The following is a 25326-nucleotide window of genomic DNA, read 5'->3' on the forward strand; positions in this document are numbered from 1 at the left end:
AAAGGGCGTTTGGCGACGCCTTTTGGAGGAGGCGTCTGGGTGGATCCTTCTGTGATCATTTCGGTGATTGGTCAATGTCTCTGCTTTCAGCTTGTGGGTGTGTCTTGGGTGTGTGTAAGTGTAAGACAGAGACACACAACAAGGGATGATTCTAAACATAAAAGAATGCCTAATAATTAATTCCACATATTTCAAAACATCTTTTCAACATCATATCCTGAAATATCATGAATTACGAAAGGGTTTGATACCAAACATGACTGGAAAATATCCTAGAATCACTTTAGGAATTAATTAATGCATTTTACCTGTAATTACTCATAGACATAAATATCAAAAATCATGTTATGCCTCCTCTTAACTATATGGTTGCCGTAGATACCTCAAACTAACGTTTGTGATGTTTTCTGGTATTTTTAAGCACTTTTAAATGATAAACACTTTAAAATAGCATTCTGTTGGTTATTGCGTTACATGAAACGAGTGTGATCGAACAGACAATATTTGCAATTTCAATTTCTGTAGAAATCATTCCAAAAATGTTTTCGTTTGTAACTTTCAAACATAATACAATTTCTTTGTTCTCCTTTCTTCACTAGGAGACCTCTCAGTGACGGTCTGGTAAGCGTCTTCCTGTGATATCTCACCACAGGGGGTCAAAGGGCATTGGGACCGTTCTTTGAACTTATAGCATCCCACAGTATCTGTTTTAAAAAGGGGGAGAAGAGGGATGTTCTTCTTTGATCATAAATGTCGCAGGGAGGTAATATAAGGGAAAACTGTCCTTGGATTCTCTGGTCCTTTTGTTTGGCCGGAAGGGGAGTCGTAAAAGACGGGTTCATACTGAGTACTTCACATAGCTGGTTCAGTCTTAGCGGCTCCGGTAAGAAGTTCAAAGACCACATAGTGGGGTTAGTTCTGCATCTCAGAGTTACGGGGGCAGTTGTGTTTACACAGTTCGTGATAACACAAAAACAGGCTCCTTGGTTAATTCTTGCTAGCAAAGGGGGAGGCTTTACGCTTGATGTGGTTTGTTTCCTACATAATCCCCCTGTTGATAAGGTTTCAATGCTTTGAAGCTCTTATCAAATAGTTCTTTTGAGGAAACAAAAGAGGGAACGAACCTTCAAGTTGACGACAACTAGAAACAGGTAAAGGTGTGTTGAGGTCCTCACACACCCTGACGAAAGTTCAGGAGTGACAAAAGTCCAACGTCCTTGTTGGAACTTGGAGGTGTTTCCCCCTGTAGGGTAGGGAAATCACTCTCACCTTGACGTTGAGATGAGCAGCATTGCCAGGAAGTCAATACTGGAGGCAACGCTGGGAGGTTGAAGCTAGAGCCCCTGGTGGTTGAGGCTGGAGCCCCGGAGGTTGAAGACTGGAGCCCTGGTGGTTGAAGACTGGAGCCCCTGGAGGTTGAAGGCTGGAGCCCCTGGAGGTTGAAGGCTGGAGCCCCTGGAGGTTGAAGGCTGGAGCCCCTGGAGGTTGAAGGCTGGAGCCCGGGAGGTTGAAGGCTGGAGCCCGGGAGGTTGAAGGCTGGAGCCCCTGGAGGTTGAAGGCTGGAGCCCCGGAGGTTTGAGGCTGGAGCCCCGGAGGTTGAAGCCTGGAGCCCCTGGTGGCTGGCGTTGGAGCATTGCCTGGTGTTAATGCCCGTGGGCCATGGAGGTAGGAGTTGGGCGACCATGGAGTCGATTCTGAGGTGCCGCTTGGCAGTGGGCACCCGTAGACCAGGAAGGCAGACTAGGTGTGTGTACTATATGTTGCTATGTGTCCCTCAACAATGCTCGGTGCGAACATGTAATTTGGGATCAGCAGTGTGGGGTAACATAAAAGTGTACACATAAGCACATAGATAGCGTGGTATCGGTCAGTTACTCCTGGTGCACATCAATAAGACAAAGACAAAGCATGCAGGGTATAAAAGAATCAAATCTAAACACACAAAAATAAATCCCTAAGGGATCTTAAACTGAATGAGAGAGAAAGAAGAAAAGTTTTCTTTTGCTCTGGCTAAATTTGGCCTGTGCCTATATAATGAGACGCGTTGTGGTCTCGGTAGCAGGGTGTTAGATATGCTAATGTTTGGGGCCTGATCAATGGGATGGCTGATTGGAAGTTTACGGATCAACCAGCACGGTTAAGTCCTGACCCTCAGGTGTGTCCTCGGTGGGACCAGATAGCGTAGTGGATTCTAGTTCCTAGTTCTTAGTTTATGTCGTCCTTGAGGTGGTAGATGTTATTGAACGTGACGACTGGTACGTTAATTAGGAATGCTATCTCTCGGCTTGTAGGGTTTATTCAGCTCGCGGTTGAAGGTTTGTCTGTTGATTTTGGTGTTCTGTATAGCTTAATTTGGTTTCGGTGGACCCATTTGAGCTTTGATTCGGTTTTTGTGCTCGGAATCTTTATTTGGTACACCACTGGAGACAGTTTATCGGTGACCAGGGAGGGTCCTGTTCATTTGGGAAGAAATTTCTTCTATTTATTTATTTATTTTTTCAGTTTGGTTGCATGATGATTGGTTTTGCCGGCGGGCGGAGCAACGCTATAATACCAGACGCGGTCTCCCACCTGTAGTTCCTCTTGTGAGGCTTTTTGGTCGTAGTAGGTTTTACGGCCTTTCGCACTCTCTTTGAGATGTTTTTGAGCGAACGCGAACGTAGCTCGGAGGTGGTTCTCAAGATCGGTCGTGTATTGGTGGGTGGTGTAAGCGGTAGCGGTGTTAGCTTGGTTTTGGTTTTGACTCCTCTGTGTCTGGCGTAGGGCATGTCATGGGCATGTGCCAATATCACCCCCCTTTGGTTCTGTGGGACAACGAACGCATGCGTTTGGGAGTCCGCAGAAACATGGACCAAGGTGCCCTTGACTGTCTGTAATGAGCGACGGGCAGCGAACAGATGGCTGGGTGTGGAGGCAAAGTCAGAGGAGACTTTTAACGTCATTGGGCCATTGTCGATGAAAGCGGGTTTTATCGGTGCGATGACCTGCAAGGACATTGGGGTGTCGGTCTCGGCAGCTGCACGAGAGCGCGTAATAGCATTCACTGACAACGGGTGGGGCTCAGCGAGCTGGGTGGGGTCAAAGGACCAGGGTGTTCCTGATAGCGCCCTTTCTTTGGCGAGAGCATCGTTGATGTGTCGGTTCTGAAACGCAAGACCATCGGTAGCGAGGGGGTTGTTGGTTAACGAGCACAGGGAGGTACTTCTGGTCGTTAGAGTACGGTCTACGGTTTTAGTAGCCGGACGCATTTGGGCCGGAGACCGGCTGGGGGTCTCCTTTAGAGCCCGAGAGTGGTTCAGTTGGTAGCACTGAACTCCGTCGAGTGAGTCATGCTGCAGCGGCAGTGGCTGCCTGACTTGGGCCCAGATTTTCCGATTTTGAAAGTCGATCAGGGGCTCAAATCGGTTGAGCAGATCGATACCTATGAGAAGAGGAATCTGGTTGTGGTCTGAGATGTAAAACGGGTGCACCAGGGTCAGGTGCCCTATGGTGACTTGTACGAGAGCCTTCTTCGTGATAACAGTGGCGTTGTCGCCATAAGGTTCAATGTCAATGTGGCAGTCTTGGAGTATCAACCTTAGGTTGGTCTCCTTGGCTAGGCTGCGCAGCTCATTGAACAGTTGGGCGGACATGAGGGATATGTCTGCTCCAGTGTCAAGTAAGGCTTCATTGGTAAGCACACCTTCAAAAGTGGCTGATATATAAAACTTTCGGGCGATTCCTCTTTCGTAGAGGTCACACAAGAATTGGTGAATTGGTGGTTCACCCTCAATGGACTGATGTCCATTGGAAAAACGGTGGTTTGGTGCATGTGTTTGCACCAGCAAGACAGCACGAGGCGAATCATCGTCATTTTTTCATTTTGATTGTTTTGGTTTCTCATTGGTTTTGTCATCTATCATTTGTTCGAACATTTTCCTGATGGATGCCATTTCTTTAGTGATTTGGTTAGATAACCTAATTTCTAAACTTTCTATTTCATTAGATTCATCGTCTGATCTTGATTTGTTCGGCTGCCGGTCGTATGACCTTTGATTATTTTTGTGATACCGAGGTTTTGAGTGTTCGTTTCTGGGTGGAGGTGTTCGGCGGTCGTTGTCGTGTCTTCTCCACTGGTCAGAACGGTTGTAATCATACCACGGTGGTCGCGGTCGGCGATCTTGGTGGTGTGAGTTAGGGCGAGAATTTTGGTGCCGAAAGTTTTGTTTTGGCGCATAATCTCGATAATCGGTGTTATCTTGGTATCGTTTTGGCTTTATTCCATGGTACGGTTGCTGGTTGTACCGCGGAGGGGTCTGTGGTGCTTGCGGTGGAGGCATTTGAGGACTGTCGGGTGTCTTTTTTGTGCCTTCCAATTGCAGCGAGTGAGAGTTATTCTTTATTGGGAACATTTCGTGAGGTGTGGATTTTGCCGAATTTTGTTTGTACAAGAGGAAGCCTCTGATTGCAAGATCGCGAAGTTTCTTACTGGACATGGTATAGGGATCTGCCGCGACGCCGAGATGGGTGCTCGTGCTGTGGTGAAGGTTTCTGAGGAACAGTTTTTTGAACTGCTGTTCTTCCTCCATACCTGGGTCGTTGCGATTACCAAAGTATGCCTGTAGCAAGGTGTGGTAATATTGTTGGGGTGATTCGTTCTTCCCCTGTTTAACGGTGTGGGCATAGTCGAAACCTGTTTGGTGAAGTGCGTCAGAAAATTCATCCACCAGGAGGCGGCACAGTGTTGTGTAATCATTTCTGATCTGAGGTAGTTGACGTTCAATGAAATCATTGACAAGCCTGCTCGAGGTTGCTTTGATTAGGTAGATTTTATCTTCAACATTAGCCATTGGATAACTTTTTAGATAAAAATCAATGTCTCTCAAAAATGCTCTAGCATTTTGGGGTTCGTCGAACTTTGGTTCGAATCTCGGAATGTTTCTGGCGATTTTATCCAGGTCGCGGTTGGACGGTCGATTGCTATTCGGGGGCCTGGCGGGCGTCGGTCCGCCGTCAATAGGAGGGTCCGCGGAGGCATCCCGGGGTCTCCTTAAGCGACGCGGACGTACCGTTGGGTCGGTGGTGCGCAGGACTTGTCGAGTTGCGTCTTCACCGTCGGAGTCAGGATCGCCATCGGCCTCCGACATTGACAATGATGAGAGAGCGTGCCCGAGCTCACGTCTTGCGTCTAGGAGCTCTCTCCTGGTGAGGTTCAATTGTCGTTGAACCTTAGCAGTAGCTACTTTACCGTCAGCTACTTGTTGTAATAAGTCATTAACCCTCTCTCGTTCTGCGTCTAATTCTCTAGAGAGCAGTTTAGTTTTGGCTTTTGAGGCTTTGATCGCCCCTTCTGCCTCAAGGAGGAGTTTCTTCCCATCATTTGACTCGTGTAGTTGTGCGTCTAATTCCCGGGTGGTGGTGTCGAAATCATGTTCGAGAACGCGTATTTTATCACCGAGTAGCACTTTGGATTTTTCTAATTCTTTATTCTCAGTGATTAATTGATTAACCTGATCTTCCGCTTCTTCTAGGTAAGTCACACGCATTTGGAGCAGTCCATTTTCTTCACGTGTTTCGTCATACTGGACCGTGAGGTTCGCGCAGCGGGCTTCGCGTTCCTCGATGGCTTTGAGTTGAGCGTCGCGTTCGCTCTCGAGGGTTTTAACCCGATTCTGTTCGTATTTTAACTGGGCGGAGAATGCTGATATTACACAGCCAAGCTGTTTAACCAGCTCTTTATCCTTCAGTTTTTTGTAAACGGCTGCAGTGACGCAATCGGCCACAAGGTCTCCTAATTCTTGAGGGGGAGATTCTCGGATTTTGGCATCAATTGTGGATTTTCCGTCCCCTAAGATTTCTGTGAGGAGAAATTCTAAGTTCTCGGCTGGATGGTCTTCTGAGGAGACAGACATGTTGATTTGTTGTGGGTCAAAATCGTACGAAGAAATCTAAAGAATTTCAAAATTTCAACTAATTTTTCAAATAAAATTCAAAAGTTACAATGGTAGTGAATTGTTTTATCTTATTTTGTCTGTTCTTAGCAATTCACTGTTTGGTAAATAAAACTGAGTGGTAAACTTGAAAAAGTTTGGTGTGGTGTGTTTAATTTAAACAATTGTTCTTACTCATTTAAGGCTTGTCCTTACTGATTTAAGAGTTTTATTTAAATTAACCTTACTTTAATTCAATTTCGTTGAATTAATCAACAGGTATTTTAATCAATTAAAAAAATGTTTTATTGAAATTAAATTCAAATCTTATTGAATTTATTTTAATCAATAAATGTTTTCCTCAATTAATTTAAACTTTAGTTTAAATTAGCTTTACCTTGATTCAGTTTCCTTAGATTAATCAGGTGATCAATCAATTGGAAAAAGAAAAAGAGAAAGAAAAAAAAAAAAAAAAAAAAAAATTTTTTTTTTTTTTGAAATTAATTTCAAATCTTAATGAATTTATTGTAATCAATAAATGTTATTTTTAATTAATTAAATTCTGTTTTAATTTATCAGTTTTATTTCAGTTGTAATTTTCTTTAGGTTGATTTTTAAGAATGGTTTGTGTTTAAATTCGGTTGTGTTGAATTTAATTACCTTAATTAAAACTGGTTTAACTTTCATTAAACTTATTTTAATTAATAAATCCTTCTTAAATTAGTTGCTTTCATTTAATTAACTTCCTAATCAATTTAATTGTTTTTAATCAAATTGATTTAATTTTAATCACACTGGATTAATCATTTAGTAAAATGTGTACTTTACTTTAATCATTAGTTTATTTATTTAAACTGTTTTAGTTTAATTATTTTTTTAAATTGGTTTAAATCTTGTTAAACCTTGATTTTAGTGCGTCACTTGTATTTAAATGAGTTACCTTAGTTTTAATGAGATTACCCTTTTAATGGCTTAACTTCCGTTTAGTTATGAGCCTTGTGTGTGCGTGTGTGTGTGTACTGAGAGATGACGAAATCAGATCGAGCACATTTAAAACCACACGATTTCAGCAAAGTGACGGTAAAGACAGCTGTATCGATGCGCAGCTGTCAAGCAAAACGTGTCTAAAGACACGCTGTAACTTAAATGTGTTTAAAGCCTCACTGGGCGCGTTAGGTTAGCTTGATGCTAACCGCTTAGTAGCAGGTTGCTGCTGCTAGGCTGAGGCTCTCGTTAGCCTGTTATTCGCGAGCTCGCCACGAGGGGCAGTCGCGTCTCAAAAAGGGACAGGAAGGCCTGTCTTTGTGTATGAGCGGTGGCTTGACACACTTGCTTCCGGTTTCCGGAGCGTTACCCACGTGTTCCAACCACAATGAGCTAACATGAGCTAATACAACGATAGCTTGTCCGTTTTAAGGAACGGAAGATTCAGACGACTTACTCTTTGTTTGCGTCGGCAGATACCAGAGTTTCAGAGCTCTTCGGGGTAGCAAAGTCCTAGTTTGCACTGTCTGCGTATCTTTTCCTTTTATACGGGGTTTTCCCGGTTCTGGCAACTTACTGTTTACCTCTGACGTCACAGTCACTGACGGCGCAGTGATTAATTTTAACTTTTTCTTTTGGCGCGGCGGCCTTTCATAACATTAGCGCTTTAAACACAGAGACACGGCGGTCTTATTTATTCAGTTTCTAAGCATTAGCGCGGCGGCTTTGCTTAGAATACAACATTGGTCGGGGCGCAGCGGCTTCCGAACCAATCTGGCAACACGAGTGTTCAGTTTTTAGACCGGCTTTTGATTCCAATGATTATTCATTAACGCTGTGTTTATGGCTTCAGCTGGTTCCATCTGGAGGTGTCAGAAATTATGTAGGAAGATGAGATGAGTTATTATTAATGGGTTATATAACTAAGAATATTAATTATGATTATTAATATTACTTCAAATTTGCGGGGTGCCACTCCTTTTAACAGGAGAAATATGTCTAAGTTTTTAGACTAAACTCATCAATGTGAAACCAGGGAAAAGTGAATTCTACCAGACATCTACACCATACCCACAGCTTTAATGAATCAGAGGAATCAAATATTATGTTTAACCTTTTATTCCAAAGTCAACAATTAACACAGTCAAAACATCAATTGAAATGGGATAATTAAATCATGATCAAATGCATTTCTAGGCTAATAAAGGTGAGGATTATACGTAATAAAGTGAAATCACTAATCTAGAAGGATGCTAATCTACTAAATATTGAATAAAAATGCAGGATACATATTCAATAATAAAATCATAAAATCAAAGAATAAAATAAAGAGAGCTCATAACAAAGAGAGGAGGACGGACACAGGGGAGACGAACAAACATGAATGAGATGTACTGTGTGTGTAGCATGTTGTTAATGCGTGTAAGTTTGTAGTTATGGAAATATGTATGTGATCTATTGTAGATGAAAGTTGCTGATGAGAGTTCATTCTTGTACCTTGAAGATGTCAGGGTTGGACCTGGAGGTGCTGTTTGAGCAATGCAGCAGGACGTGCCACCGTTGGTTCTGTTTCGGTTCAACAGAGTGTAGCCCCTTCAGCCGATCCGGGCGGTTAGGCCTTCGCAGCTGGCTTAGAGAATGGCTCTTGGCTAACCCCAACGGGTCGCGGGCCGGGCTTCCTTTCGGCTGTTACGCACGTCACTAGATGCTGTATTCGTCCGAACCAAGCAGCTGTTGATTACAAAATCTAACTGTTTCAACTAAAAATAAAAATGAAATGAAAGACTGGAAACATGAGGGAAGACGGGTGAGCATGAACGCCCGCGTCCAAAACTGTTGTTTCTGGTCGCGCGTCTTTTTTTAAAGGGCGTTTGGCGACGCCTTTTGGAGGAGGCGTCTGGGTGGATCCTTCTGTGATCATTTCGGTGATTGGTCAATGTCTCTGCTTTCAGCTTGTGGGTGTGTCTTGGGTGTGTGTAAGTGTAAGACAGAGACACACAACAAGGGATGATTCTAAACATAAAAGAATGCCTAATAATTAATTCCACATATTTCAAAACATCTTTTCAACATCATATCCTGAAATATCATGAATTACGAAAGGGTTTGATACCAAACATGACTGGAAAATATCCTAGAATCACTTTAGGAATTAATTAATGCATTTTACCTGTAATTACTCATAGACATAAATATCAAAAATCATGTTATGCCTCCTCTTAACTATATGGTTGCCGTAGATACCTCAAACTAACGTTTGTGATGTTTTCTGGTATTTTTAAGCACTTTTAAATGATAAACACTTTAAAATAGCATTCTGTTGGTTATTGCGTTACATGAAACGAGTGTGATCGAACAGACAATATTTGCAATTTCAATTTCTGTAGAAATCATTCCAAAAATGTTTTCGTTTGTAACTTTCAAACATAATACAATTTCTTTGTTCTCCTTTCTTCACTAGGAGACCTCTCAGTGACGGTCTGGTAAGCGTCTTCCTGTGATATCTCACCACAGGGGGTCAAAGGGCATTGGGACCGTTCTTTGAACTTATAGCATCCCACAGTATCTGTTTTAAAAAGGGGGAGAAGAGGGATGTTCTTCTTTGATCATAAATGTCGCAGGGAGGTAATATAAGGGAAAACTGTCCTTGGATTCTCTGGTCCTTTTGTTTGGCCGGAAGGGGAGTCGTAAAAGACGGGTTCATACTGAGTACTTCACATAGCTGGTTCAGTCTTAGCGGCTCCGGTAAGAAGTTCAAAGACCACATAGTGGGGTTAGTTCTGCATCTCAGAGTTACGGGGGCAGTTGTGTTTACACAGTTCGTGATAACACAAAAACAGGCTCCTTGGTTAATTCTTGCTAGCAAAGGGGGAGGCTTTACGCTTGATGTGGTTTGTTTCCTACAAATTAAAAGTGTCAATAATTTATTAAATACATTTTATATTTCATTTTCATTTTGAAAAGTATGAAGTATAAATATTTCACTAATTATGTATTTATTTCATTGGTCTGGTTTTGCAGCACTTCATTATGTAATTTCATCTGTCAAACCCGCTTGTCAAAGTCAGTGGGTGGTTTCCTAACACTTGATTGGTTTCCTGCACATCAAGTCAAGCTAAATCGATCCCTTACAATGGATTGAGGCAGAGCTAGCAAACATTATTTTGATACACTGGGTGGCGCTATACAATCTGTACGTTGGTTTTGTTCTATATTCCTGTTTCTACATTCTCAGCGAGGTCTAAAGTCTCTGTGGCGGGGTTCGATTTTCGTTCAAAAGGAAGAACCACTACCATCCATATGGCAAGTCGACTTTCATTTATTTTTCCAAAAATGGTGCCGGTGCTCAATATTTACAGTGGAACACAAATATTTACATCAAGAGAAAAAAAAAACACAACCTGGGCCCAGCTCTACTTCCAGCTGAGAGGCTTTCAGAAATGTTCAGGTACATTGGCTCCCACATGCACCTCCAGAGAAAGACTGCCCTCTATGCAGCTTCCTACACTGCTTTTAACAGGTTAGCCCCTCCCATGGGTGTGGTTTAAATTAAACCAAAAACAATTATTAAGGAATACAAACAAAAACAATATTCACATCCTTTTCAAATGATAACTGATTTTCTAATAAACAAATGCATTTTTCAAGTCACATCCTAAATTAATCCCCATATAAATGTAAAAACAATTAAGACAAAATAACCCCTGATCACATGATCTCCCACCCCTGAAAGTTCATGTACACATCGTAGCGGCCATGATTGGAACGAGTGAAGACCAAAGCAATGGATTTGGCTGGATTGATGTTAACCCCGCCCCCACAGACTTTGACAAGGGAGATTGACAAATACAATTAATTCATGAAGTGCTGCAACACCAGACCATGAAATAAATAAATAAATAAATAAATAAATAAATAGTGAAACATTTATACTTCAGACTTTTCAAAATGAAAATTAAATATAAAATGAAATAATTATTGACACATTTAATTAATTATTGGCACATTTAATTAATTAATCAATTGTGTATTTATTCATTTTATTTTATTTTCCTGATGATTTAAAACATTAATTATAGATTTTAAGCTGTTGAATGTTTTTCATTGCACTTTTTGATCATTTAAATCACATTACCTTGTGTATGATATGCACTATACAAATACATTTGCCTTGCCTTGCCCTTATTGTGGCACTCCTCAACCTCCATAGTTTCCTATGCCAGACCACTAAAAGACCAGGTGACAAAATGATAAAAGGGTATTTAATTATGTGTCCATTCACCTTCTGACTCGATTGTTCTGGTTTAGGGTTACTGGGCTTTACTGGTGCACATCTACATTTCTTAACAAATGCTATATGGGGGCATATTTATGTTGTCATGACAGAACCTCACACTCCTTTTCATCCCTTCAAGCATTTTGTCTAATTCACCTCAACAATGATTCATGGATTCAAGGATCTTTTTTTGTCATTCATGTTCATGTGTAAATGGACACAACAAAATGTTGTACTTTCAATTTAAAAGAAGTTTCAAAAGGTGCCAGGCAACTTCCTTTCTTTTTTCATAGCTAGAAAGAAAAGAAAGAGAAAGGAACAGAAAGTAATAGATATTTCAAAATGTACCAGGCATGTATACATAGAATTTGTTACTCTAAAACCCGGTTTTAAATTGCAAAAGTAACTAAAAATAAAGCAAGGGAAGGGATTTATTTGACCTTGAAACGTTGTTGTGTCTTGGCCTGCATGTTTTAATAGTTGGTCATTTTACCATGGGCTTTGTGCTTTCAAAATAAAGCAAGAAGGCTTATAGCTGATAAACGTACAAAGAGCAGTCAATACATTCTCAAATGGGTATCAGCTCTGTGTGACCACATTAATGTGATTTATTTCAATAGTTTCTTCCATAAAATCAAACACCCTGTTGTTTAAAGATTGCTATTGTGTGTCATCATTTAAAATTGTATTTCTCATTGTGAGTTATCCTCGTGTGCCACAATCAGTTTTGTCTAACCTTTGTTGCCTATTACCAAACAAAAATACAAAATAGCATGTTATTTCAGCAAATGTAGATTTCTGTGTGTGAGACACCAACTTTTTTTTTTTTGGCTACGAAGCTGCTCAGGTAAATGTTTCTGATGGTTCAACTAAGACTTTCATTAATTCACCACCAGGTAATGATTTGTTTTCTGCCAAAGTAGCTGCAGAGTTCACAAACATAGCAGCCACAGGACAAAATGAGATGCATCTCTATTGATTCCTGTGGGTAAACTGAGGCTAGTGCAATCACGAAAGGAAGAAGACTAAGTCGACTCGACAGACTTTTCTTAATGAATAGGAGCAACAGACTTAACATAGCCAGAATCATGATGAGATGAGCACAATGGTTTTTATTGGGGTGAGGTGGAGAATAAATGAAGGGCAGCCATTAATGCACATTAATCCACTACCGGTTGGAAATTTGCATTGAAATAATCTGTATTCACAAGAAGGGATCAAAATTCAAACCCCTCGTGATCTTCTCATTAATCCTGAGTTACAGAAGAATCAAAAATCACCTCCCCAGACATATCCTGCTGGTGTTGCATTCCTTTTTTTTTTTCCCAGGACTACAACTTTAGAACTGTCTCTTAATTGAGTTCTAGACAATCTTAGCAGTCATGGCAGATGGATAACAAACCTCTGAAGACTTCCCCGTGAATGTGAAACTCACAATAGCCTTGTAAAAGGTCATCGAGAAGTTACAATAATTAATACAAGTAAAAGTCACTGGTCTCCAGAGTTTCACCACGTGCCCCCGCACACACACTCCACTGTCCATGATAAAATATGTGTATCACTGGAACTAACCCAACCCTGCTACATAAAAGGAATGACAATGAGCCAACTGTCTGTCAAATGTAATGACAATATTTCTAACCAAACACAGTTTATTTACATTATGCTCATTAGACGCCTCCAAGGAAGAAAATAGTTTGATTTGGCGCGTCTTCATTACCTGTGAGCTGCTACAGATTTAGCGCTCACATGGTCAGGTGGTCATTACAGCTGCTTAAAACAGTTAATTCAGGATATAGTCACACAGGCAAGGATGGACATTTGTGACACACAAAAAAAAACGATAGCCTATAACACATTTAACAAGCTTGTGATTATTTCTATTCATGCATCAATACAGGCAATAATGAGAGAGTGTTAGGGTAATTGGAGTCTCGAGTTTGCCTGTAGGAGTGAATGGAAGTGTGAGTGATTGCCTGTTCACTTACGTTTGCCCAGTGATGAACTGGCGCCTTGTCCAGGGTGTTTACCTCCCACCCAAGACCCCAAAGAGGAATAACCAGAGGTGTAAAGAGTACTGATATATCCTACTCAAGTAGTAGTACTGATAGATAGATAGATAGATAGATAGATAGATAGATAGATAGATAGATAGATAGATAGATACTGTAGATGTATATATATATATACATCTACAGTACCACCTACCCACTACCACCTGACCGTGGCTCAGGTGGTAGTGGGTTGTCTTCTGATCGAGAGGTTGGGGGTTCGATCCCAGTACCTGACTAAGTGTCGAAGTGTCCTTGGGCAAGACACTGAATCCTAAGTTGCTCCCAGTGGTCGACTAACGCCTTGCATGGCAGCCCTGTCCCACTGGTGTGTGAATGAGCTGATGTGTAAAGCGCTTTGAGACTGCTTCAGTGTGGTGATAAAGCACTATATAAAATCAAGTCCATTTACCATTTACCATATATATATATGCCTTTGTGGAAAAAAAAATTAAGTTCCAATTGTGCAAAATTTGGTCTCTTCCTTTTTAAGTTTATATATGAGATGTTTACTGTATGCAAAGGAACCGTGGCAAGATTTACTACCAAAAACAAACGTGGGGGTTGAAAGTAATTAGTAACTTTTACTTTGAATACTATTTAATTGAGCTAATTTTTACTTGTACTTGAGTATTTTATGTATGACTTACTTGTACATGAGTACAATTTTATTCAAGTAACTATACTTTTACTTGAATAGGATATATCACTACTCTTTACACCTCTGCCAAATAATTAACTCAGTTTTCCCATGCAGTCATTTTTAATGTGAGATTGTTTAAAGAACTCCAAATGTGTTCTAAATTGTGCATTTTTCCCAAATTATTTCCCAAATTTTCCCCAAATGAAAAAGAAATTGGTTACAAAATGGAGGATGTTTAAAGTGACCCACTGATGATCAGATTGATACCCCTGATCTAAGGCTTCAATGACATTTGTGACATGTTCTCAATAAAAACCAAGAGAGTATATGCAATCGTGTGTGTACCCTTTTCATACAAAGCACTGCACAAACACAGCTTTTAAAATACAGACATTAATCAGGGAAACCAATGTGAATACAAAGGTTTTTTGTATCATTTACCCCTAGGGCAGTGATGCGAGAGAAATACACAGACACAATTTGTCATAACCCAAGGCTACATCCACAATGACCTGTTATTTTTTCAAATTATCTATTTTTCCTCCCTTCCTATTACTTTGTATTGTATTTCTTTGTACGAACAAATTCTTTGTTTCACTCACATTAAAACAAGGCTTGTGTGACGTCCTAAGGCTTGGTGTTGAAAATCGTGAGTAAAAGTGATTAATACAAGAAAAAGAGGATGGACTGAAAAACATTGACTGCAAGATGGATGATTCCCTTGCACCATGTTAATTGTTTTCAGCACTGAAGAGGAAAAGGCAGCGAACGACTTAAAAATCAATAGACAGCGAGCAAGTGCATGTGATGTTCCAATTAGTTTATACTATTCACTATTGTTTTGGTGCTATAGTTTTTATTGGAGGGGCGGGGCCAACAGTGGTGGTTTGTGATGTAAGAAGTCACCAAAACGTCACAAACCTACATTCTCAGCCAATATGTGATTGTAATAGCTGAGTTTCAACCTATAGAGGGCAGTCACTCTTACATTTTGACAAAAAAAATTCGCCAAATTGAAATGCTTTGACTAAAATGTCAAGAGTTGGACGAGAATCAACAACACTATTTAATACCCGAGGCATAAAAAAAAATGTTTTTGCGATTATAAAAAATAGGCGTTTCCATCACCAGTTTATATTGCGCTATTCAGATTTTGCGCATATACAAAGGCAAAGAAAACCCAGTTACGATCGACATCGGTCAATACAAAGGTTGCAATATTGGTATCTTATTATAAGTGAAAAATCAGGAAACCCGTAATGTTAAAGATATGATGTATGAAGAAGATTCAGAGGGTTCTTACCGTTTACTTGGAGAGTGTGAGTCTGAAACAGCTTCTCGTATCCATCAGCGTGGCAGGTATAATTGCCCATGTGTGTAGTCGTCACCTTTGTTATGTACAATGAGCCATCATCCCCAAAGTCCTACCAGACACACACAAAAAAGAAAATCATCACAGAAACAAATGTATATCTGAAATAAAGCAGTTTATAATTAAAAGTATCTGAGTTTTGTCATCAACACTTAGAAAACAATAAGTCTGAAGTGTGCAGGTGAGAGTGATACATTGACAAGGAAATTGAAAGTATCGCGTGTCATCAGAAACAACCCTTTGTGGGATAAACGTCCATCTATCAAAGTTAGAAGTTGAAGCCGTTCAGTCTCCCACGTAACACGAGAGGAGGGTTACTGTCAAAGCCACAGTGAAGATAAATTGTTCTCTGGCTTTCTGATGATTGCTTCCAATCAGACAAAAGGGACTGGAAGGAAATGGACTGAGGCTACAATTGATTCATGTGCTAATTAAACAGTTAGCTGCTTTCTAAACAAATCCAGGAAATACAAGCATTACACACAATATAATAACAGCTCCTGCTTGTTTGAAATGTCACTGCCCCTAAAAAAGACTAGTGTGAATTGTTAGACTTTGGTTTCACATAAAAACAACTTGATGATGCCTTTTCACCAAACAGAGCCTGTAATTTACCCGAAGCCTACTCGTGATTGTAGGTGTAATCCAGGCTGCGTTGGTGATTGTTGGGCGAGTGAAAGACATACAGAAAACAAGCAAAGCAAAGTTCAAACTGTGGAAAAGAAGAAAGGCCCCAATGCCCTTGAGTTCATTGACAAAGGACTGGTGTGACAAATCTGATGAGACAAAAAGGAAACAATTTCCTCTGCTGTTAGATTTACACCGTAATAAAATTCATTTTGGTGCACTTTGTTTTTGTATTGTTGGGACTTCATTTTTTATTTCTTAAGAATGAAAGTCATCTGGATAAAAAGGTATTTTAACTGTATTACAAACAATGTTTGGTCACTTCATAATAAGTAAAAAACATATCACAGTTGCTCGTTTTTATAGGGGGGCGGGGCTATCAGTAATATAAGAAGCCAACAAAACATTACAAACCACCATTCTTAGCCAATAGCTAATTTCAATAGGAATAGTCTGGTTTTAACCCATAGAGGGCAGTCACATTTGAAAACAAAATACTTTGAAATACTTTGACTAATAATATTGGACAGTGCGTTACAAAGCAAAGGATGCATACAGGCAACATTGGGGCAGCTAAGTGGCTGGAAGGGGTCCTCAGATCGCCTGTAGGTAATATACGATGCGGCTGCTGATGTATGTTTCTCGGTTATGAAGATTAAAGAGTTAAAACAACCCATGCATTCCTGGAAGACCCTTTTGTGTCCAAATGTGCAACAAGTTGGACTCTGATTAATCAACAACATTACTTAATACAAAAAAATACATTGTTTTATAGGTTTTGGATTTAGTTACTCATTTTAAAAAAATATTTACATCCTGTTGTTGAGATGTTAAGCAATCAGTGACATAATCACATAATTTAAGATAATGCCTTTAATTGTGGCTGATGCACCACACCTCCACACGGATACTGTATATCACAAATAAAGACAAATAAACCACTTTTCGTTTTGGTGTCAGTGGCAAAAAACTCACCCTTATCTATTGAATGACTTGCAATCAACTTGTAGACAAAGCCTAAATCTACCTTGAATGTAATTGTGTAATTATGTTTTTCAGCGAAATAACAAAGGCAACAATCTCCAACAAGAAGCTATTGTATCACACAACCTACAACCTACGTCAAGCAAATACAAAACAAATCTTCAGGGACCACTTAGAAACAAAAGTGCTTCCAATAGCTCCTCTGTTTGCGATGCACTACAACTTCTCACTCAGGATTTAAAGTATGCATCAGCGCTGACAAACTTGATGAAGGCCAAGTGGTGAAACGTGTTGGTCCCTGATTGCTGCTGCGCATTAAAAAAACCTCCACATGACTTTAAGTCATGTGAACTTTGGCTCTGAGGGCAATTACTGAGTCCTTTAAATGCTTAGTGCATCTTCTAACTAAAAAAAAAATAATAATAATAATAATAATAATAATGTTTTGAAGCAGTTCATAAGAAAAAAAAGAACATTTTCACCCTTTAAGCTGCTGTTAACTTTTGGATCACATCTGAACTTTAAGTCCCAGCCTCCAGCTTTGCCCTTAAACGACTACAGACAAGTTAAGTTAGTCAGTCGACATGTTTACAGGCTAGCAGTGTGTTAATAAGTTTGTTCTCTGATCTTAACGTACCAGCTCAGACCGAGTAAAGCATGAGTGCTTCTCAATATGAGGGCAAATCGATGGCGCGTTCTGGCCCCCTCGGGCTCAGAGCATATTGTGTCACCTTCTTAAATGAAAAATGAATGGGGAGAAAAATGAAACGCAGAGCGGTGGAACGAGCTGTTGACATGATTCCTGTGTCTGCCAACCCTCACCTCAGCTATCAGCACCACATCACTCTCTGAGAGCAAAAGCAAAGGTATATGACCACACACTGGGACATCAGAGAAGGGAGGCAAGGGCAGGTGGAGGTGGATTTGCACATAGGGCCTTAACCCTCAGCAAAGTCTAATTAATGAAGCTGTCAGTACAGCTGAGTCCCCTCAGAAAAGAAGAACACAGGAGAGCCTCAGCGTTGGCAAGCCAGCACGGGTGACACGGTCTTACAGAAAATATGTTCATGTCAAAAAACTTTGTTCAACTAATAGACTTCATAGGCTATTTTAGAAAATATTAGGGCCCTATAAAATCTGCATTAACGGAATCGCGGGCGGAATCACGGAATCGACCAATGAAAGCAGTTAAACGCGTAAATGGACAAAATCAGCATGAAACGTTGTCACCGTGGGGCAAAGAAAAATTTTTTCAGGGGGAAATGTTTCCAGGGACTGCTTACTAGGTGCACCACCCTCCCTCCTCATGTCCTAGCTGCATTAAACTCATCTTAAACCATTAAAACAGTGACGTGCCGTGACCACTAGGGTTGGGTAGGCACGTTGCAAACCGAGACCACCAATGACAATTTCATATGTTTCGGCTGTCAAGTGTTAATTCAATTCAAATCAATTTTATTTGTATAAAGCAATTTCCAACAAAGTCATCTCAATGCGCTTATCAAGATATAAAATTCATAAGAAAGAAAAAACCCAACAAGATCCACATGTACAAGCATTTAACCATCTAACAAAATCAACATCGTAAAACACCATTAAAGAAACATAAACAATTATTTAATATAGCCTCCATACTCTCCCAACAAGATAAATCTCATGACAGAGCAGCGCATCCGTTGTTTGTGTTGGAAACACAGAAACATGGAGAAAAAGACAACAACACCAACTCAGAACTGCCTCAGTGAGGCACATCAACAAAGCCAATCCTTCCTTTTGTACCATTCACTGTGAAAAGTATGAAACATTTTCTGACTTTTCCTTTGCTGAAGCTCTAGTAGCTCAGGTGTTGGTCTCCCATCTTTTAAAAGCTGTCGTTTTTCCTCAAAAAAAGTTTCTCTATCGTCTCTAGCGCTGTCATCCTGCCTGTAGTGTTATCCCGCCCACTCGCTAGAGAACATAGCAGCAGCGGTCACATGGCATCAATTCACTAATGCACTGTGAACTTATGTATAGCATTTAGCATAGCGCGGTTACGTCCAAAGGCAGCTCTCTACGGTAAATGGTTGTCATCTTGGGGACCTGACTGCGCATGCACAAACACGTAAAAACACGCAATCGGAACGGAGGCAGAGGAGCAACGTGCCTTTGTCCTCCCTCTGCCTTACAGCGGAGTGAGACTGTGCAGCTGTTCCAGGAAATAGCACTGTTTAGTAATTTGGGCTATGAAATGCACAAAATGCAGACACTTTCAAACTTGCAGGTACTGGAGGCTATTGGAAATGGAAAAATATATAATTTATAATTAATCAAATAATCAAAATATCAATTCACCCTTGGGTAGGCACTGCCTACCTTGCCTACCCTGACTGTACGTCACTGCATTAAAAACACCCTCTAAAACAATGCAAATCATCACTGACTCCCAACTAAAGAGCCTCCAGTGCCCGTTTAACTTTGCTGTGCCTGTGAAGCTCCGCCTGTGTTTTTTGTGTAGTGCAGCGGTGCTCTGTGAGAATTGTAAAAATTAAAGTGGAAAATGGAATTTGGGAAAAAATAAAACAGAATTTATAAGGCCTATGGATATCCAGTACTGAACCATTCACGTGTTGATGAAAAGCCACCGCATTAACAATAAGTCAATTCTATATGTTTTTATTATGAATCATACCTTCATTTTGACAGACTAGGGTACAAAATGCATGTTTTCCCTGAGTGTGTGTGATTTCTACAAGGTTATTGGCACTGTTAGTGTCTTATTGAGTGAAAGAACATAACAGTCATGAAAGCTTATTAAGCGAGGTACACACCATACGCAGAGTTCGCGTATGGTGGTCAAAAGTTTTCATTACATCCATCCATCCATTTTCAGACCCACTTGTTCCTGTTATACAAAATTCATTTGAAAAAAATACAATTCCTAATATAATCTACATAATATGCAAATATTTCAACTGCCACAAAACATCTGTAATTTACCTCCTGCTATTGCCTTTAGTAGAAGCTATAAAATTCAATTTTTCACAAATCGAAGTTGTAAACGTTTCTTAAACCATCATGTCTCATAAACACTTTTCATCAGATTACGATCCAGGTGCAGAACTATTTGCAGTGATTGAGAACAAAGTGAGTGAATCGATTCTCACAGCTTATCGTGTGGGTAACATCACTTATTACAGGTGCAATGACAGCTTTGAGGGCTGAAGAAATGATGTAATGGTCATTAATTAAGTAAAAACAACGTAAGAATTGCCATGGGATCTGATGGGACTAAACAGTTCCCAAAATTTCAATGGAAACTAAACACGGAGGTGTGACAATACATTTTTATAGGAGATACTAAAACTCGGAAACATTTTGGAGACAAAAGACAGAGTAAATTATGCCTCGTGCTGCATGCACAGGCTGTAATATCACCATGTTTATAATTGTACCAGTAGTTAGAGCTACTGCAAATATTTATTCCTGGTTATTGTTTTGCAGAGTTTAATAGGGGTTTATTTTATTATTGTGCATAGCTCCTGTTATGAACATATATGAATGAGGTATCCTTTTAAATAATGATAATTAAAACATAAATAAATAATGAATTACAACTGGAACTAATAATCAGTAAATACAATCCAGTAACTCTAGAAAACAATAACGAGGAATAAATATTTGCTCACTGGTAAAGATAAGAACTATAACAACTGGTAAAATGATAAACTTGGTGATATTACAGATTGTGCATGCAGTACGGGGCAGAATTTGCTCTGTCTCTGACATGTTTGCGGGTTTTAGTATCACTGGGTGCTCTGTCACCCGCATCACCTTCTCCACACATGTCACCAGACTGGCTGAACTGATTACACATAATAAGCACAATAAGCACATTATGCACAACTAAAACCACATTTCATCCTCACCTTAAAAAATTCAACTCTTCCCCACCCCTTCCATTGTCCAACCCTGACTCCCTCTTCCCTGTTCCCTTCCCCCTCACCTCGGCATAACACTGCTCTCTCTTTTTATATTCTGCCTTTAATAAAGTGTTTCTTGCCCTTTCTTAGTGAGGGCTGCTGGTGCTCACAATTATGAAATAAAATACATTCATTTATTTAATTGCAATAACAAAACATGCATTGCTGTCGTAAAAAGATTGCACTAGTGTTGACCTTTGACAGCATGTGCAGACAAGGCTTGGAAAGAGAAAAAAGTATCACCCCATTTTTTAAATGATTTGTTCTTTCCAAAGTGCTTGTGAGCTGCCTCCCTCCCTCCTGCTAAGCAGAGGGAGGGGCCAGGTGGAAGTCCCTCCCACTTGTGAGTGTGCACACCTGATTCTGTTCCTGACATTAACCTGTCACTGTGGCTAAACTAGGGGTAATGGCAGTGTTTGTGTAGCCGCTAAAGTTAAAATAATTATTTTCCTCTCAGTTTGGACTGAACTCTGATGTGAAAGAATCTTTATATGGTTGGATGGACATTTCATGGTAAGAGCCTTTCATATAAAACTTCTGTTGTTTGGACAATTCATTCAAAAGTCAAAAGTCGGGAAACATGCACTTAAACATTCTTTAGTATAGGTATGGAGTGCCATTTTTAAAGTTGCGTATGCTATAATAAACAGCAACTTATTGCAACATTTATTAACAAACCACATTTAAAAAAACGTATGTGATTTTTTTTTTAATTTTATGTTACTTTTAAACAATGTTAAATCTAAATGCTAAATCTACATATTAAATGTTAAATATAAATCCTAAATGTAAATATTACATCTAAATATCACAAGTGAAACTCAACATTTAGATAATATGCAAATTCACCCAAAATACCAAAATAAAATCTCACTGAGCGAACGAGTGCTATTCGCGGTCAGCATTTAGTTTTAGATTTAACATTTAGATTGAATATTTAACATTTAGATTGAATATTAAACATTTAGATTGAATATTAAACATTTAGATTTAACACTGACATTTTTTTTGAATGAGAAAAGTAAATATTACAAGTTTCTCAAACATTGCTGTAAATCTGGTCAAAAGTAAAAAAAAAAAAAAAATCACATACAATTTTTAAAAGTTGTTTGTTGCTAAATGTTGCAAAAAGTTGGTGCTTATTTTAGCATGTGCACTATACAATTGGCGGCCCATACTGTGTATAGGCGCTATATCGGAGCTATAAGTTGAATGCATTTTTTGATCACTTATTTGTAAAGTTTTGCAAATTGTTTATTGTTTAATAGACAATTCAAGGAATGTTTATTGGGTTTGAATGTATTTATTAAGCTTATTTCATGTGCCATGTTAACTGTGTAGTTAAAACTCGATTTGGTTAATGTGAAATACAAATAAGTTAAGATGAAATAGTTAAGAGTAGTTTGTCAGGTCTAAGTTGCCGCACTCAAAGATTCTTCCTTCTGCTAATGTGGATTTGAATCCCACTTTTTACATATATAATTTTTCATTTTTACACATTAAACACGGCAAATTCCACCTTTAAAAATACATAACTGACAAAAACAAACATTTTAGGGTATTTGCTGAGGGTTATGGTTTGGGATAGGGCTAGAATAAAAGGGTTAGTGGGGTAGCTAAAAATAAATATGAGCTAAAGTACAACTGACGGAACTTTAAGACAAGTGGTGCACCTATCACGTGGGTAGGCAATGGATCTATATATTTCTATAATGAACCTCAGCTCTCATTACACAATCCTCCTGATAAAAGCTGGGATTGTAATAAAAATGAATAAAAAGTGCAATTCACTGGGACTTACGTTATCTGCAATATGTTGTTGAATTAATGGTTCACCTCCAACAACAGACCAGGAACACTGAGATTCACACTTATCACAACACAATCCTCAGATCAATGTTTGTGTTTCACACACAACACCTCGACCGTGCTGAAATATTAGGAAAACCAAGCAGCGTAAGACACTGGGCGACATGGTAGATCACAACATCGATTTCAGTAGACGAAATAAGAAAAGGCAAAAACTTTAACCGTGTTTCATTTGTTTTATCTGTTCCTGTGAAAGCTGCAGTGTTTGAGCTAAAAATAAACACATTTTTAACCATAACTGTATTTTTTTTTTTTTCTCCAGTCTTTTATGGTTTGAATCACGTCTCAAACTCAAGGCCCAGGAGCCAAATCTGCTCCTTTAGACCAGTGGTTCTTAAACTTCTTTGGTTCAAGTACCCCCTTTATCTTATTTCTGAATCCAAGTACCCTCTTCTGTCCTACTACAACATTTTGCTCAGAATTCATTAAAACAAAACCACAACTATAGAGCATAATGGTGGAATGAAAAATGATATCACATTTAAAAAAAAAACAACCTCATTTTGTAAATACTGTAAGTGGAATGAAACAGTATTTTGTGCCTCCTGAATATGTTTATTTTTTAAAGTTTTTATGATTTATGGTCCTCTCCCTCCTAATGTAAGATTTGTTGATTTCATTATAATTCTGTGTGTTTTTGTTGCCATTTTGTGTATTTTGTTGTTTGTTTTTTTTCATTATTCGCTATAATTTTCTCTTATTTTGTGTGTGTTTGTTGTCATTTTAGAATTTTGTTGGGATTTTTTAAATTATTCTATCTCAGTGTGAGTGTTTTCGATGTCATTTGGTTGTTTCTTATCTCGTTTTGTATGTTATTTATTTTTTGGATTTTGTATAGATATAAAACATTATATTTTTAATGCTTTCATTTGTTAATTTTCCCCTCTCTCTGCAGTACCCCCTGTAGTGCCATTGTGTACCCCCCATTTGAGAAACACTGCTTTAGAGCACTCGATTTGGCCCGCAGGGGGAAACACAAATACATTTTTTATTTGTTTATATCACATGAATGCAGTAATTTTTAATTGCAAGTTGTGGAAAGAACTTTTCTACAAATCTTGCAAATTCTCAAAAACAACTCCACAAAATTCCTCTTAATCAGTGTTTCCCAAACTTTATTACCCCATGTACCCCTTAGTCTTCAATTCTTATCGCAAGTACTTCGTTAGCTCATGTTCTACATTATTGATTTGTGTCTGCAGGCTCATCTAAACACTTTCTGTCTTTAGCCCGTGGGACTTTATGACGGCAGGGGATCTAAAACTGTCTTACTCAAACAAGAATTCCCCCTCTACCTTGTCTCCAAAGCTGGCTGCCTATTCTCTATTATTGTTGTCTAATAAAGAAAAGGACTAAGTGTACTTCCTCCTATTGGAAGTCTATCATATCTTAGGTTTATGAGTAGTCTCGCTATAGTTTTGTGGGATTAATATTAGGACCCATCCAATATAGGTCGAAGCTGGAAACAACTCTTTTTCACAACAGCATGAGTTGGCCCACCCCGGGCACCCCTGTTAAGAGGATACCAAGGGCACCTCACTTACCAGAGGCCTAGAAGTGTGTCCTCCCCTCAGGCACCGTCTCAGATGTGGGTGTTTGCAGGCGGGTAATTTAATCAAGTAGGCTTCTTAATAGTTAATGAATTTTTATTATAGGTTTACAAAAATCAAAAGTCAATCAAAAAGTTTCAAAGTATCAAAGTCTTAAACTATCAGCCGATAGTGAAAGAAGGGGGTTTCATGAACAACTAGAATGTCCGTGTAAAAAGAAGCCCCCGAACACAATAATCAGTGGTATATATAGCCTGAAGCATGGCGTGATAATATGTCATAATACATGATCTGACCACCTAAGCGAATAGAAAAATAGGACAAAAGTTCACACAGATGTCAAGGCCCAGCTGGCATAACAGATGTTCATAAAGGGTGGTTTCCACACTAGTTGTTGTTTGTGGTTAACACGTGATACATAACAAGGCGTTGTCTTCCTGTTAAGTAAAATGTGATTTCTTACACCTAAAGTGTGACTGCTCACACCTCGAGGTGTTAGTTTTAGCAACTTCTGTGGAAAACAGGTGTTGTTTTGGTTATTACTTAACATTTGCTTTGCAGCTTGTCCTTACAAAAAGCAGTAAACAGGTGTGACATGTCAGAACAGGCGAATAGCTGTAATGGTTAAATAAGCATTTCTTTTGCAGAAGAATGAATGAATGATTAATACACACCATACAACACTTTCCTGTGTCTTGTCCAACATTAACCTTGAATTTAGGCCTTTTTATTCATTTATTTCTGATGTTTTGCTCATTTTCGAATTTTAACTTCAACTTTTGTTGTATTTTAGAGAGTTGTGCCACAAATCATTATTGATGGATGAGAAAAAAGAAGTCTGTGTGCATGTAAAAAGAGATCTATAATGTTAAAAAAATAAAGTGACAAATGTTTCTGTGTATCCCCTGATAGGGAACCACCGCTCTAAATTACACAAAAATTGGTTAAAGAAAACAAATGAATAAACAAATGAATAAATAAATGAATAAATAAATGAATAAATAAATTGAACTGATATTGAAAACAACGGCCCAATAATGTAAAACTTGTTCTTTTCCCCCCACCTAAAATCTACGGACCACTTGAGGTCAAGCTAGTCCAT

The 25326-nt window shown here is 39.1% G+C and overlaps 2 protein-coding genes across 2 annotated transcripts in view; both read right to left on the bottom strand.

Moving 5' to 3' along the window:
* Window positions 1-25326, bottom strand: part of anxa5a (annexin A5a) — a 1189405-nt gene that overhangs the window by 542682 nt on the left and 621397 nt on the right. The window lies entirely within an intron of this gene.
* Window positions 1-25326, bottom strand: part of fstl5 (follistatin-like 5) — a 266604-nt gene that overhangs the window by 62971 nt on the left and 178307 nt on the right. Inside the window, exon 8 of the mRNA XM_028458956.1 lies at window positions 15167-15287. Coding sequence (XP_028314757.1) covers window positions 15167-15287 — 121 coding nt within the window. The remainder of the gene's footprint in view (window positions 1-15166; window positions 15288-25326) is intronic.

Source organism: Gouania willdenowi, chromosome 10, assembly GCF_900634775.1.
Source record: "Gouania willdenowi chromosome 10, fGouWil2.1, whole genome shotgun sequence".
Taxonomy (NCBI): domain Eukaryota; kingdom Metazoa; phylum Chordata; class Actinopteri; order Blenniiformes; family Gobiesocidae; genus Gouania; species Gouania willdenowi.